This window comes from Cololabis saira, chromosome 13 (assembly GCF_033807715.1).
Source record: "Cololabis saira isolate AMF1-May2022 chromosome 13, fColSai1.1, whole genome shotgun sequence".
Classification (NCBI taxonomy): Eukaryota; Metazoa; Chordata; class Actinopteri; order Beloniformes; family Belonidae; genus Cololabis; species Cololabis saira.
Window position 1 is genome coordinate 20,477,024 of NC_084599.1, and position 12,905 is coordinate 20,489,928.

General features: G+C 37.0%; 1 protein-coding gene across 1 annotated transcript; it reads left to right on the forward strand.

Annotated features, from left to right (window-relative positions):
* Positions 1–1,241: 1,241 nt before the first annotated feature.
* Positions 1,242–8,238, forward strand: tax1bp3 (Tax1 (human T-cell leukemia virus type I) binding protein 3). Its single transcript, XM_061738203.1, has 4 exons — positions 1,242–1,430; positions 3,361–3,480; positions 6,399–6,476; positions 6,627–8,238. The coding sequence occupies exons 1-4, from the start codon at positions 1,392–1,394 to the stop codon at positions 6,795–6,797; spliced, it is 408 nt and encodes a 135-aa protein (XP_061594187.1). The 5' UTR covers positions 1,242–1,391; the 3' UTR covers positions 6,798–8,238.
* The last annotated feature ends 4,667 nt before the right edge of the window (positions 8,239–12,905 follow it).

A 12,905-nucleotide genomic window follows, 5' to 3' on the forward strand; every position in this document is an offset into this window, starting at 1 on the left:
CTTAATCTAAGGAATTCCTGAGAAGGATAGATATCATTAATTAGTTTAAAATGTAATTCTTTAGCTTTGGGTGGTAATGGATAACATAAGAATTCGGTTTTTAACTGTAGTACTTTGTCAGGATCCATATCTCTGAAATCAAGTACTGTATTTATCTGTTTTGGGTATAAGTCATTTGTCAAATTCTGTCTGATTAAAAGGTTGTTGCATTTTTTGTCAAGGAATTGTATATCACCAATAAATAGGTTTGGTAAAGTTAACAGTGGCATGGTATGTAAAACCACCACTTTCGCCAAGAGTAAAAATGCTTTTAGAATAGCATTAATGAGGCAGCAGAATTGCTTAGGGTGACAGAAAAAATCTAATTTAGCACAAATATTATTATACGATAACAGTTCTCCATCCATATCTAGAATGTCAACCACAGTTTTTATTTATTTATTTTTTTTATTTAACATTTGCAAACAGTGATAACAAATCTTCACATTATGCAATTTCACATTGAATTATAAGATATAAAGAGTATAACACAAATAAAAAACAAAACAAAAAGCACAACACAATATAACCAGCCAGGGGGGGATGAAATTATAACAGAAAAGCCAAAACATTTACATACATTTATGGTTTTGATTGCTTTTGAATTAGAAGAAAACTTAATAGGGTCCAGATACTGATTTAATTCACAATGAAAAGTAAAAAAGAGAGTTTTTTGTTTAGGAATTTGGATTTGTGGATGTGGAGTTTTGCAAGGATAATCAACAAATTAATAATAAATGTTTCTTTTGGCTTTGTTCTAATCATAACATAGTCAAAAACACCAAACAACACATCCTTCCAAAATAAATTGAAATCAGTTTCAATTCTTTCAGACACAAAATTACACATATCACTCCAAAAGGTTTGAACAATGAGGCACAGCCAGAATAATTGAGTCATCGTTCAGAATTTGCAGAACAAAAAGTACATCTTGAATCTGTATTTCTTTTGAATCTTTTTACAATGTGATCATTTGTAGGATAGAATTGAACATACATTATACTATTATCTGACTTGACACTTCAGATGATGACGTATTCGTCACGGTTTCCTGGGAAACGCCCATCCTCGTCCCTCTGTTGCAATCAAGTGACCCTCCTCCGGGAGAGACCGTGCCCTAAACACCGCCCCCCACGGCTACCTGGTTATGACGAAGCGAGCAGACCCGCCCTTGTAGAAGGGCGGTGACGTCATGTAGGAAGCCGCTGGTTTCCAGCTCGGGATCATCCGGTTATAACTCGCGCACAGAGCTCGGAAGTTGCTCTACTACAGAAAACACATTTTATTTGACTTTGACAACAAAGCTTCCCGCGACTTCTCGCGTTTTTCAATCTCAATATTACAACTACACGATGTCTTTCGTCCCAGGTCAACCGGTGACAGCTGTTGTGGTAAGTTTATGAGAAGATGTTTTCAGTAAACGTGATTCTATTGTTTAGCTGCTGCTCCGACTTTAATGGAGTTAAGTCTACAAACACCGCAATAACTAGTGATAGTTGACCATACATTCTCATTAACTAACGGCAGATAAGTTTATTCACTCTACTGTCTTTGTTTTGTGATTATTATTTTTTTAGGTACTTTAAAACGTCCTGTTTTAATGGTTAATTTCAACATATCATGTATTAATCTGCTGTAGTGGAAGTGGTGGGCATTGAACTTAAATGCAAACCGTAAAATAAACATAGTTAAAATATATAAAAGCAAAATCTTTGACGGATAACTTTTAGAATGGGCGTCACCCTGTAGGTATGCACTCTGATTTAACAGTGTTAGTTGGACTATGATCGCCCTGCCTTCATTTGCAGGAATAAAATAAATCTCCATGGACATATATGAACATACCAGGTGGTAAACTTGACTTCAGATCAATAGGTGTTTTTTATTTTATTTTATTTTTTCCAGGGTAGAGAAGTTCTTCCTGTATGTGAATCTGGGACTGATTACCAATAAAGGTCCCAGTTGACTTAAAAAACTTTGTTTTGATTATTATTATTATTATTATTATTATTATTATTATTATTATTATTATTTGTAATTTACTGTGTAAAATGGGGGAATTTGTTTCTCTCTCACACACTGTATCAAGATCAGTCAACTTGATTTAGGGCTGTGCGATTAATCGATTTTAAATCTAAATCGGATTTATTAATCACAATCGATGTTAAAAAAGGAAAATCGGAAAATCGATTTTCCTTTTTTGCAGCTTTGCATTACAGACAGAGCTCTCTAGTCATCTTTGTTTGGTCAAGAAAACTGTAAATGTTGTCACTTTACTAAACTCAAGGAGGATTTACAGTATCTTTCAATTTAACTTAATTCCCAATAGGGACATTTGTTTGCTATTTTTCTTTAAAAATAAAGATAAAATATTTGAAACAATTTATTCCATTGTCTTTTGTAGTTTTACCAAAAAAATCGAAATCGAAAATCGGGTTTTCAGAGAAAAAAATCGGGATTTTATTTTTGTCCAAAATAGTTTTTCAAAATAGTTTTTTTGGCTCTAATTTATACACAATTACATATTGACTCCTTCTGGAAAGACACAATTAAATGTCAGTGAAGTGAAGTTGGTTCCTGTCTATTAATACTTTAAACAACAACATAACTTATATACTGTAATTTTAATATTAGCCATTTTTCCCCTGTAGAATAAAACTGTATTAATCCCCCAGAGGAGAGATTTGCTTGTGCAGCAGCAAACATACACACTCTCAAGTCCACACATAGAAATACAGTTCTGTGTTGATTTGCAAAGGCGTATCTGTCCATAGTTATCTGGTTATTTGTTTAGCAGTAGCAGACAGCTTACCAGTCAGGCTGAAGTTTGCAGATCCAGACAGGCTGACTGACATCTTTGATGAAGTCATCTTTAAACTTCATTGTATCAGCCGCCACTGAGACACGCTGGTTGTCCAGGATCACACACAGGCAGCCTTTGTGCTTGAAGAGCGTGTCCATCTGGTGTTGGCTGCAGCTGCTTGTCACAATCAAGAGCATGTCTTCATCAGACAAGAATCCCATCTGTGTCCACTTAAGTTACTTGGAGACCATCTCTCAAATCAACTTTTGTTTGAACTGAAATTAAGAAGTTCCCTCCCAGGATGATGTATTGGCTGTGTACTGTACTCTGTCGTCTAATCTTCAGCTTCACCTAACCTCATTTTTTTCTCACAAATAGGAGTAAGAACCTGTCTCTGGGTGATTCAAAGCCTTAGATTACTTGCTCAGATTTTTTACACAGTGAAAAGCTGCCACTGAGCAAATATCTCGTACAAAACGCTTTCCTGATTTCAATCTCTCTTGACTTCTGTAAAAAAGGAACGAATTGAGATCCAGAAGTTGCGTCATGAAAATAATCTGATCCTGGGCTTCAGCATCGGAGGAGGTATTGATCAGGATCCCGGACAGAACCCCTATTCTGAGGACAAAGCCGACAAAGTAAGAATTTGATTAAAATAAATAAATATGCATGGTATGATGTATCACCTTTGGTTTTCACTTTGTTCTTCTCTTTGTTTTCAACTTTTAGGACCTCCTCTTAATCTCTTCTTCTTGTTCTCATTGCTTAATGATTTTACGCTCACTTTTTATAAAACAATGTCATCCTTTGTTTGGAAAGAAAGGATAATATATCATTGTTAAAAAAACTGTTATAAAACAGTGATGGTAAAAATAATCAAGTCAAAGGAGAAATTCACATAGTTGAGGAACAAAACTCCAGACATAAAAAAACAGGTGGACAAAAAACCCAAGCAGACCACTATTTGATTAATAACTGGGTGCTTTTTGCATTGAAGCACAGAGGCACTAGTGCAGTACTTTGGTGAGCTGCAGCTGAGGGACAGGCCTGAACATTATTCCTTGCCTCAGGTGAGAACAAACCGGGATTCAAGTAGCTGAGTCATGGAAAATGTTACTCCAGGTTTACACAGTCATGTCCTATCTGATCATTATTAAATATTGAGAGGGAGAGGTGGAAGTGTTCCAACAGATGCCATGTGCTGCCACTACTTGTTGAAGAACAATATATTCTTGACATATTTATTACTGCAAGTTTCCCACCGAGTTGCCAGAGATCTGATCTCTCATTCTCCTCACACGATGGGCTTCTTGTTTTCTTTAAGTGTCTAAACCTCATTTGCATTGATTTACTAGCTGTTGATTATTGAAGTACGGTAATAAGCAAAGATTTAGAGATGCATCAAGGGACCGGCCAGGGACTGAAATCTGATAATTTTCCGCTTAACTGTGCGGCCGGCAGGTGACCCTCAATTTTTAACCGATTACACTCTGTTCCGTGTTGCGCATGTATCATATAATGTGCACGGCACATTAAACGTGAAAGCGTTGCGTATACACGTAGCAGGAGCAACATGGCAACGTGGACATTTCTACTGACCATAGACTTAAATATTGTTGGACAGGTGATCCCCAACGTCACATCTTAGGTAATTGTCACGTCTGTTTTTTTTCTCGTAATGCGGGGTGCCATGTTGTAAATGGGCATGTGAAGCTTTATGTCAGTGTTAGCCGTGGCTACCAGATCAATCAGCCAGTGCCCAATGGAATTCAATACAGGCGAATATAAACCAAAAATATATTTGATAAACACACCTAATGTGGTGCAAAATGATGATATAAAGTAGTCAATATTTGGAGTGGATTAAAAACATGTTATGAAAGAATTTTGAACAATATCCATACTTGTCTTTGGAAAACTTTGATTTAAATATTTTGATCCACTTCAGTTGTTGATGATGCAAAACTACATGTGCTTCAGAGAAGGTTCAGCGTCACTGAAGAAAAGCTTCAGTTCACTGTGGCCAAAGTTATTGATCGCAAGCAAGTTATAAAGTAAAAGTTTATAACCTACTGTGTCTATGATGATAATACATTTTTCAAAAAGTTATACACAGCAGGAAATAATTATGCCACTACCATTTCTATTAGGAATTTTACAATAACGAATAAACATAAAAATATGCTAAATGTTAAAAAGCCTTATGCAAAAAAGAAAGAAAAATGGAAATTTGAGTATTTAAAAATTTGATAATTAAAGTTCCCCCGAAAAATCACAACTGGCACAATTGGTATTGGCAGGTCACCCACTGGAGATTAAAAAAAAAATCAGTGATTGGAATCAGCCAAGAAAATTGTAATTGGTGCATCTCTACAAAGATTGTTTCTTTTTCCTATGTTGTATGTATGTATGCAAAATATTTATGTTCAACATGCATAACAAGAAATAAAGCATAACAGATTTTACAAATATGCACATCTTATAGTGACTAAAGTGCATGACCTTCACCGCACTGTGCTCAGTCCATCATGAAACACCCTGTTTATAACCCCAGTGATTTAACCATTTTACCAGACTGAGGGACAAAAAAGTCCCCTAGTATGTTGAGTCGAATCCTGATTGTCTGTTTGATGGGAGAAGCTGATATGCTTCTCCCAGAATGTGAGAGGGGGCAGATGCAAAGTCACTTGCTAGGGACAACATTACTGCATGAAAATCTGCACAGAAAGACAACACCACCAAGCTCTTCTGACGTCTTGCTAAACAGCAAGAAAAATAGATATGTTGATGTATTTTCTGACAAATGTGGTCTATATGTGAACTCGGGATAAAAAAGTATCTACATGCATGCCCAAAGATTTACACTGAGACTCTTTTATTGTCTGTTATCCTCCAGCAGTTGTTGTACCAAGAGTTTAACAATAGTTCTTTAGTTTAATTGTAAGTACCGGTATATTTGCACCTGTAGCATATTGGCAATAGCCACAGATTGCTTAGATTTATGCGTTTGTTTATATACTGGATATAAGAAAACAATTTTATTTTTGAATCGTGATTATTAATCTCTAATAGTTACTTGTCTTTTCTCAGAAAGAGAAAAACAATATCTGAACTTTTAAACACATTTTGGCATTTTGTCAGAAACCTGATTTATTTAGACACATCCAACCTTGTTTTTGTTCTACAGAGTCTACAATAACAATTGCAGTGGATGAATGAATGACATTTAGTGAATTTAGGAATACTATAACATTTCCCACAGCCGATACCTCAGGGTGGTTTTCATTCTGTCTTTTGATTGCAGAATCAGTGTCATATTGGCAATGTGTTGTGTCTCCGGATTATGTCAGTCAAACATAACAGTCAAATATATGCAGTTTGGACAGCTCCGTTATTTACTGATCAAAACTCTTTTGAAAAGTAGGTAATGGTTTTAATATCAGTTCATCTGTAAATCAATTCTGTCTGATTTGAACCGTGGCTGTCCTTGTTAAGACTGAGTATCTGTGTGACTGGTACAGCTGTGATGATATGGGTGTGTTTGTGTTTTCCAAAGGGTATCTATGTGACCAGGATAACGCCAAAGGGGCCGGCAGATGACGCGGGCCTGAAGGTTGGAGACAAAATAATGCAGGTGTGTGGTAAAACGGTGATTCAGATCGTAAGTGGAAGATCCACAAGATGGCGATGTGAGCACATTTGAGTGTTGGACAGGAGCTCCACTTCTAATGTTTGTTTCGGTGTCCTACCTGAAGTTTGAGACAGTTGTTCTTCCTTCTCCCAGGTGAATGGGTGGGACATGACCATGGTGACTCATGACCAGGCTCGGAAAAAACTAACAAAGAAGAGAGAGGACGTGGTGCGATTACTGGTAACCAGGAAGGCATTGGAAAAAGTTGTAAAACAGTCTATGACCACTTACCCCGGACCACAGTGTAGTGGCATGACAAACTGAACAATAGCCAAGGACCAAACATCTTTGTGTACATGACAGACACTGTAGTTGAATTAGCGATTGTTTTGTGGCCTTCATGAGTAGATCGATAACAAAAAATGGCAGAGAAAAAAAAAATCACAGACCTGCATCATTTTACCCAAGTTTAGGTGATGCATCAGGATGTTTAAGACTGAGGTTTTCGACTCTTTATTAAGTTCTAGTCAGTCTTTTTCACTGCTATTTGTAGCATGTTCAAGTGCAACTCAATAGAAATGGTAAAACTTAAGAATTTAGCCTTGAAATGCATTAAAGACATGCAGAAATATTAATAGAAAAACCACAGAATTTACTGTAGCCTGTAATCTCTAAACAAAAGCAGACTGAATCCTTTTTGGAATATGTTTTAATGTGATATTTGTTTTCCTATTTTTCATTTACAGCCAAACAGTGTTGATTTATATGTACTGAACACATATTATTCAAATCCGTTCCATTCATTCTTGAATAGTGAGAAAAACGTGTTTATTCTTTCATCCATTCTACCTTCACCAGACCAAAGTTGGAGTTGATAGACTGGAAACATCATGAAAAGTTCATGTTTATTGCATTTTAATAGACAGAACAAATATCCTGCTGTCTTAATTTTGCAACAGACACCAAAGTCAGCTCCAAGACAAATTAAGCAATTTGTACAATATTTAATGTAGTGTTTGTCTTTTGTGTTTCAATGTCTGATGGTACAGTAATGTCAACAGTTTAACTCATATAAGTTTTGATGGTTAACAACATTCTCTTCTGTTTATCTCACTTATGCCTGATTTTGACAGCACAGCTAAAAAGGCCGATGTATTCCATGTTTGACTGATTGTATCTCATTTTGAACAATATTTTTAGATACTTCTTTTGTTTGATTTTCATCTTCATTATTTTCACCTCTTAATTTTCATCTGTATCGGGATCAGCAGGAAACAGATGATTTTGTGCTATTTTACGGGAGAAGTGCCATCCACACTGGTTCGAACTGTGAAATGTCTAGAAGTTTGAATTGTCACTAACCAAAAGCCCAAGTAACAACTGTTAACATGAACTAAGCAAGTTTAAATGTTGTTTGATAACTTGGAATGTGAGCAGAAGCTTTAAATGAACGCTTAATACCACAAAGAACAATGATTTGCTTCTGTTTTCTATTTTGCTTATCTTGTGTGGATTAACACATCAATGATTGAATATGCATTAAATACTTTTTTTTTTATTTACAATTTTTCAATGCTTAGTCTAAATACTATTTTCACTTTGAAGCACAATGAATTTTATACTTCAATTAGTAGTTTTTGTTATGCTAGTAGGTTCAGGTGAATATTGTATATTTTCAGTAGATCCATTTGATTTCTACGGTATTAAATACATCCTTTAAAATCCAGTTTTGTTGAATTTAATTTATCGTCCAAAATGACTTTTTTTTTTTTTTTTTTTTTTTTTAATTCTTGTAGCTTTATGGTGACATAGACAACAAAATATGTGATGTCCACATATGTGTAAGTCAGGTCTTAGGGAGTTAAATGTACATTTTACCTAAAATATTTTTTTATCTTGTACTCTGGGTCAAAATGGTAAACTGTTTGAGTATTTTTTAGAAAATCACTTCAGGATTGATTGAATATCTAGTATTACAAACAAAATTCTGAACCAAATGACTAAAAGGTGTTGTTTAAAAAAAAAAAAAACACTGAAAAGGATTTTAGAGCACCAACATGATTTTTTTATTTTTTTTTAATGTATTTTCTATTTTATGGCAATGACATATGTCATATTTGAAGCCTACAGAGTTTGTTTTCCCTTACCTTAATACAACGTATCGCCTTGTTGGGGTTCTTTTATTTACAGAATTTCTTTATACTGGAAGAATTGGTAAATATCTATTTTGTGGAGGATATTAATTTGAATTAAACTTGGCAGTTCTGAAAGAAAGTGTGGTCAAATTGTTTAAACTGGCCATCCCTGGTCTATTGTTCCCTAAAATGTTCAGATAATTATATGAAAGTTTATAGAAAACAGTGCATGATATTCTGGGTAGCAGTCAGAGCTTCCCATGATGACTTCTAAGTTTCATTAAATAGCAGCTCTGACAATCAGTTAATGGTGTCCATGGTGACCAAGTCAAAGATGATGTCTAACTTGGGCTGAAAATACTTACTTACATTGTTTGTTAAGGGAAACCGTAACTCCAAATGAAATTCAGCTGCTTCTGTGCAACAGACAGGTATTCCTGCAAAAGTTGGTGTAGCATCTATGTTTCTTGAGCAAAGATGCTCATACGGGCAATTAGAAATAAAGATAAGTAAATAGGTACAGTATGGGTTGCTTTTTAAAGATCCAGCTCTGATTTGTACTGAAATGAATGCTGCAGCTTCAAACAGTTATTTGGAGGCTTCTAGCAGAGCAGTTCCACCACTACTGGTTTTACATTTCACACAGTTGACTTTAAATGTTTTACTTGATGAAAAACACTGAAGCCATAGTCTGCTTCTCTACATTTTGCTGAAAAAGCATCAATGTAACCACTGCCAAAGAAGGTAACCGTCTCCACGCTGCCTTTGTAAAAACACCATATTTCTTTTAGACGCTCTCAAAAATACATTTACATTGACAATTATCACATAATCAAATAGTATTTCACAGCAATAAGTCCTCAGCCTGAACTTTCAGTATATAGTGACTCCCTTTAAACATGTGAACTTAAAATTAATTAAAGCTGCAAGCAGCGATGAACGGGCCCTCGCACCCTTGTGCACGTTCAGGCGTGCTGCAGTGGAAGCGCTTGTATGACTTGCATGTAGATTCTTTAGGCCTGGACATTTAGCAGATGACACCACCCACGACTATCTATACCAAACCATTCAAAAGTTATTGCAGAAAATCGGAACTATCACATATCGACCAATCAGAAGAAGGGGCGAGGCTAATTTGCACCAATTAAGGCGAAAGAGTCAAAACCGAGTCCGATAACACCACCCACGACTCTGTATGTCATACCATTCAAAAGTTATGGCAGAAAATAGGATCTATCAAATGTCGACCAATCAGAAGAAGGGGCAGGGCTAATTTTTTTTTTTTTCGTTTATTTCGGCATGTTTATATAGACACATTTCATCTCCAGAACATTATACATTGCATACTCAGCACATGACGAAAAGGGTACAGGAGAAGCTGACGCTTATCAAAGTCCCGCCCCGTTCTATGTAAGATTCATGATCACATCAACAACAGAATTCAGTAAGATACATAGTTTACCACATAGCAATTTGTCTAATTTCATCCTTCACAGTCCAGATAGCATGTATGTTTGTACACGTGTCCAGTCCACTCATCCTGATCACCGTTCCTGTGATTTACTACTGTGTCCACTGTTCAGTTATTTTTATGTCCAAGCCTCTTTTTGCATGCAATCCACTTTGCAATGGAGGTGCGTGTGTCAATGCAGATTTTGATTAGTCGCTGTCCTCTGGCTCTCTAGCCGCCACAGCCTTTGCCCCCTCCGCTCGTACTGACTTCATCTCCTCCCGAGCTTTGGACACATCCGACCATTAAGGCCAATGAAGGTCAAGTACTCAATACCGAGTCCGATGACACCCCCACGCCATTGACACAAGCTGCTCTGATCGAGACGGGTGGAGTGTGGAACAAACTGTCACACAATGTCGAGAGAACGAGACGGATTCAGGAAATTTCCATCAGGGGATGAAAAAAGAAAAAAACTAAAGAAAATGGAAGAGTTTACTCTCTGAAAGGCTCGTTTGATAAATTTGTTACAAAAATCACCGATCCGACTGGGTCTCAAGCAGCCGTGGGGCCCCGCGTCGAGGCAAGAGATGATGATGAGGCAGGGGAAGGTATCCAGTATTTTGCTAATTGGAGAGTTAAAATTGCGCATATAGACACCCGATCCGACCCGAAAAACCCAAAAATTTTGCGCCCCCAAGGACCCCCCCCGGCCATTTCGCTCAGGGCCTCGCAAATCTCCCAGACGGCTCTGCATACGCATACACATACATACACATACACATACAGACATACATACTACAGCACACTTTGTCTTACTGCAAATTTTATTGGTCTTTGTAGATTTGACTTCTTATTTAACTATTCAATTTAATCGACACATTTAATTAAGATTTTCTGCAAAATGCAATAGCTTAAAACGTTTATCTTATTTTACTCTGTTTACATAGCAATGCTGACACCTATTGGTGATTTACTGGTACTAATACCTTAACAATGATACTCAGAATCGATAAGATAAGGATAATTTAATAGCATTTAATAGAGCGGTGTAATAACGTATAAATAATAAAAATAAAAAAATAGTCTGATAGACTGTTTAATATACAACACATGACTTATTTTGGAATACAAAGAACCAACTTGACTATGACTATGCTATGTAAAATGTGAATTAACTTTTATTAGTAACTTTGGTAAGTTTAAGATTTCAATTCATAAATAACATCGATGGAGGGGGGCCCAAAAATCACAGTCTGCCTAGTGTAGTCCATTTATTTAATCCGGCTCTGCCCACGAGTCTTTATGTCAAACCATTCAAAGGTTTGGCAGAGAATAGGGACTATCAAATATCGACCAATCAGAAGACGGGGTGGGGCTAATTTGCACCAATTATGTTCAAGGACTCAGAACCGAGTCCGATGACACCACCCACGACACTTTATGTCAAACCATTCAAAAGTTATGGCAGAAAATAGGAACTATCACATATCAACCAATCAGAAGAAGGGGCGGGGATAATTCAGGCCAATGAAGGTCAAGTACTCAATACCGAGTCCGATGACACCACCCATGACTCTCCATTCAAAAGTTATGGCAGAAAGTAGGAACTATCAAATATGGACCAACCAGATGAAGCGCTTTTTGGCATCTATCGCCGCCACGGTAACGCTTTTGACTGAGAAAAGTAATGCGCGTAGTCGCAGGATGGAGATGCACATTTTGATGTATAACACACCTGGGTGCACGTTACGGTTCGGGCCGTATTAATTGCCGAAGGAATGGCATAAATTGCGCCACAATTACACGATTAATCCAAAATGGCCGACTTCCTGTTCGGTTTCGGCCATGGCGCCAAGAGACTTTTCTTTAAGTTGCGCCATGATACAGGTGTGTACCGATTTTCGTGCATGTACGTCAAACCGTATTATGGGACTTGAGGCACAAAGTTTTCTAGGGGGCGCTGTTGAGCCATTTTCCCACGCTCATTAACGCAAACCATTAAATATCTAATTTTTCACCAGGCCTGGCTTGAGTGCAAAATTTGGTGACTTTTGAGGCACGTTTAGGGGGTCAAAAAGGCCCTAATTTCTTCAGAAAAATAAAAAAGAAAGAAAAAAAAAATTCCTACAGATACAATAGGGCCTTCGCACTGTCAGTGCTCGGGCCCTAATTACGTGCCTTTCAGGTGTGGACTGAATCAAACCAGCAATCACAAACATTTCAAAGTTTTATCAAATGTCTCAATAGATTACATTTCCGGTGCAACAGATTTGTGTTGTGTGGAAAAGAGTTTATCTTTATTCTGATCAAGCTACTTCTTGACTTCTCGATGACAGCTGGTGCCATCTAGAGGTATTTCTCTGTTTTCTGAGGCCGGAGCACATCAGATCTGAAACTGCTGTGTAATGTTTAAAGTCTTAAAATAACCTCTGTCATATTGAGAAGGTCGATTTAGAGCAATGCTGAGCTAAAATCCCGCCTTTGATAAATAAATAATGAGCAAGCCATTTGTGTGTGGTTTGTGTGTGTGCTTCAGGGACCGAGGGAAGTATGCTCCATTCCACTTACCTGCGCATCATAATGCCACTGTACCACGTTGTGAGACAATAATGTGTTTGCACAAACATCTCAGCATCTCAGTGCACCTCCTGGGTGCTCAGACTGAGTTTGCTCTCACCAATACTGCAACATTAACACATTGCATGTTGCTAGGTAACTAATGGACAGCTATAAGTGGGCGCAATGAACATCTAACTTAATTATAAGACCCACTGTGTGTGGTCATTTAATCAACACTCACAAACTGTAGAATTACTCATCACCATTTTGTCTCCATAGATCTCA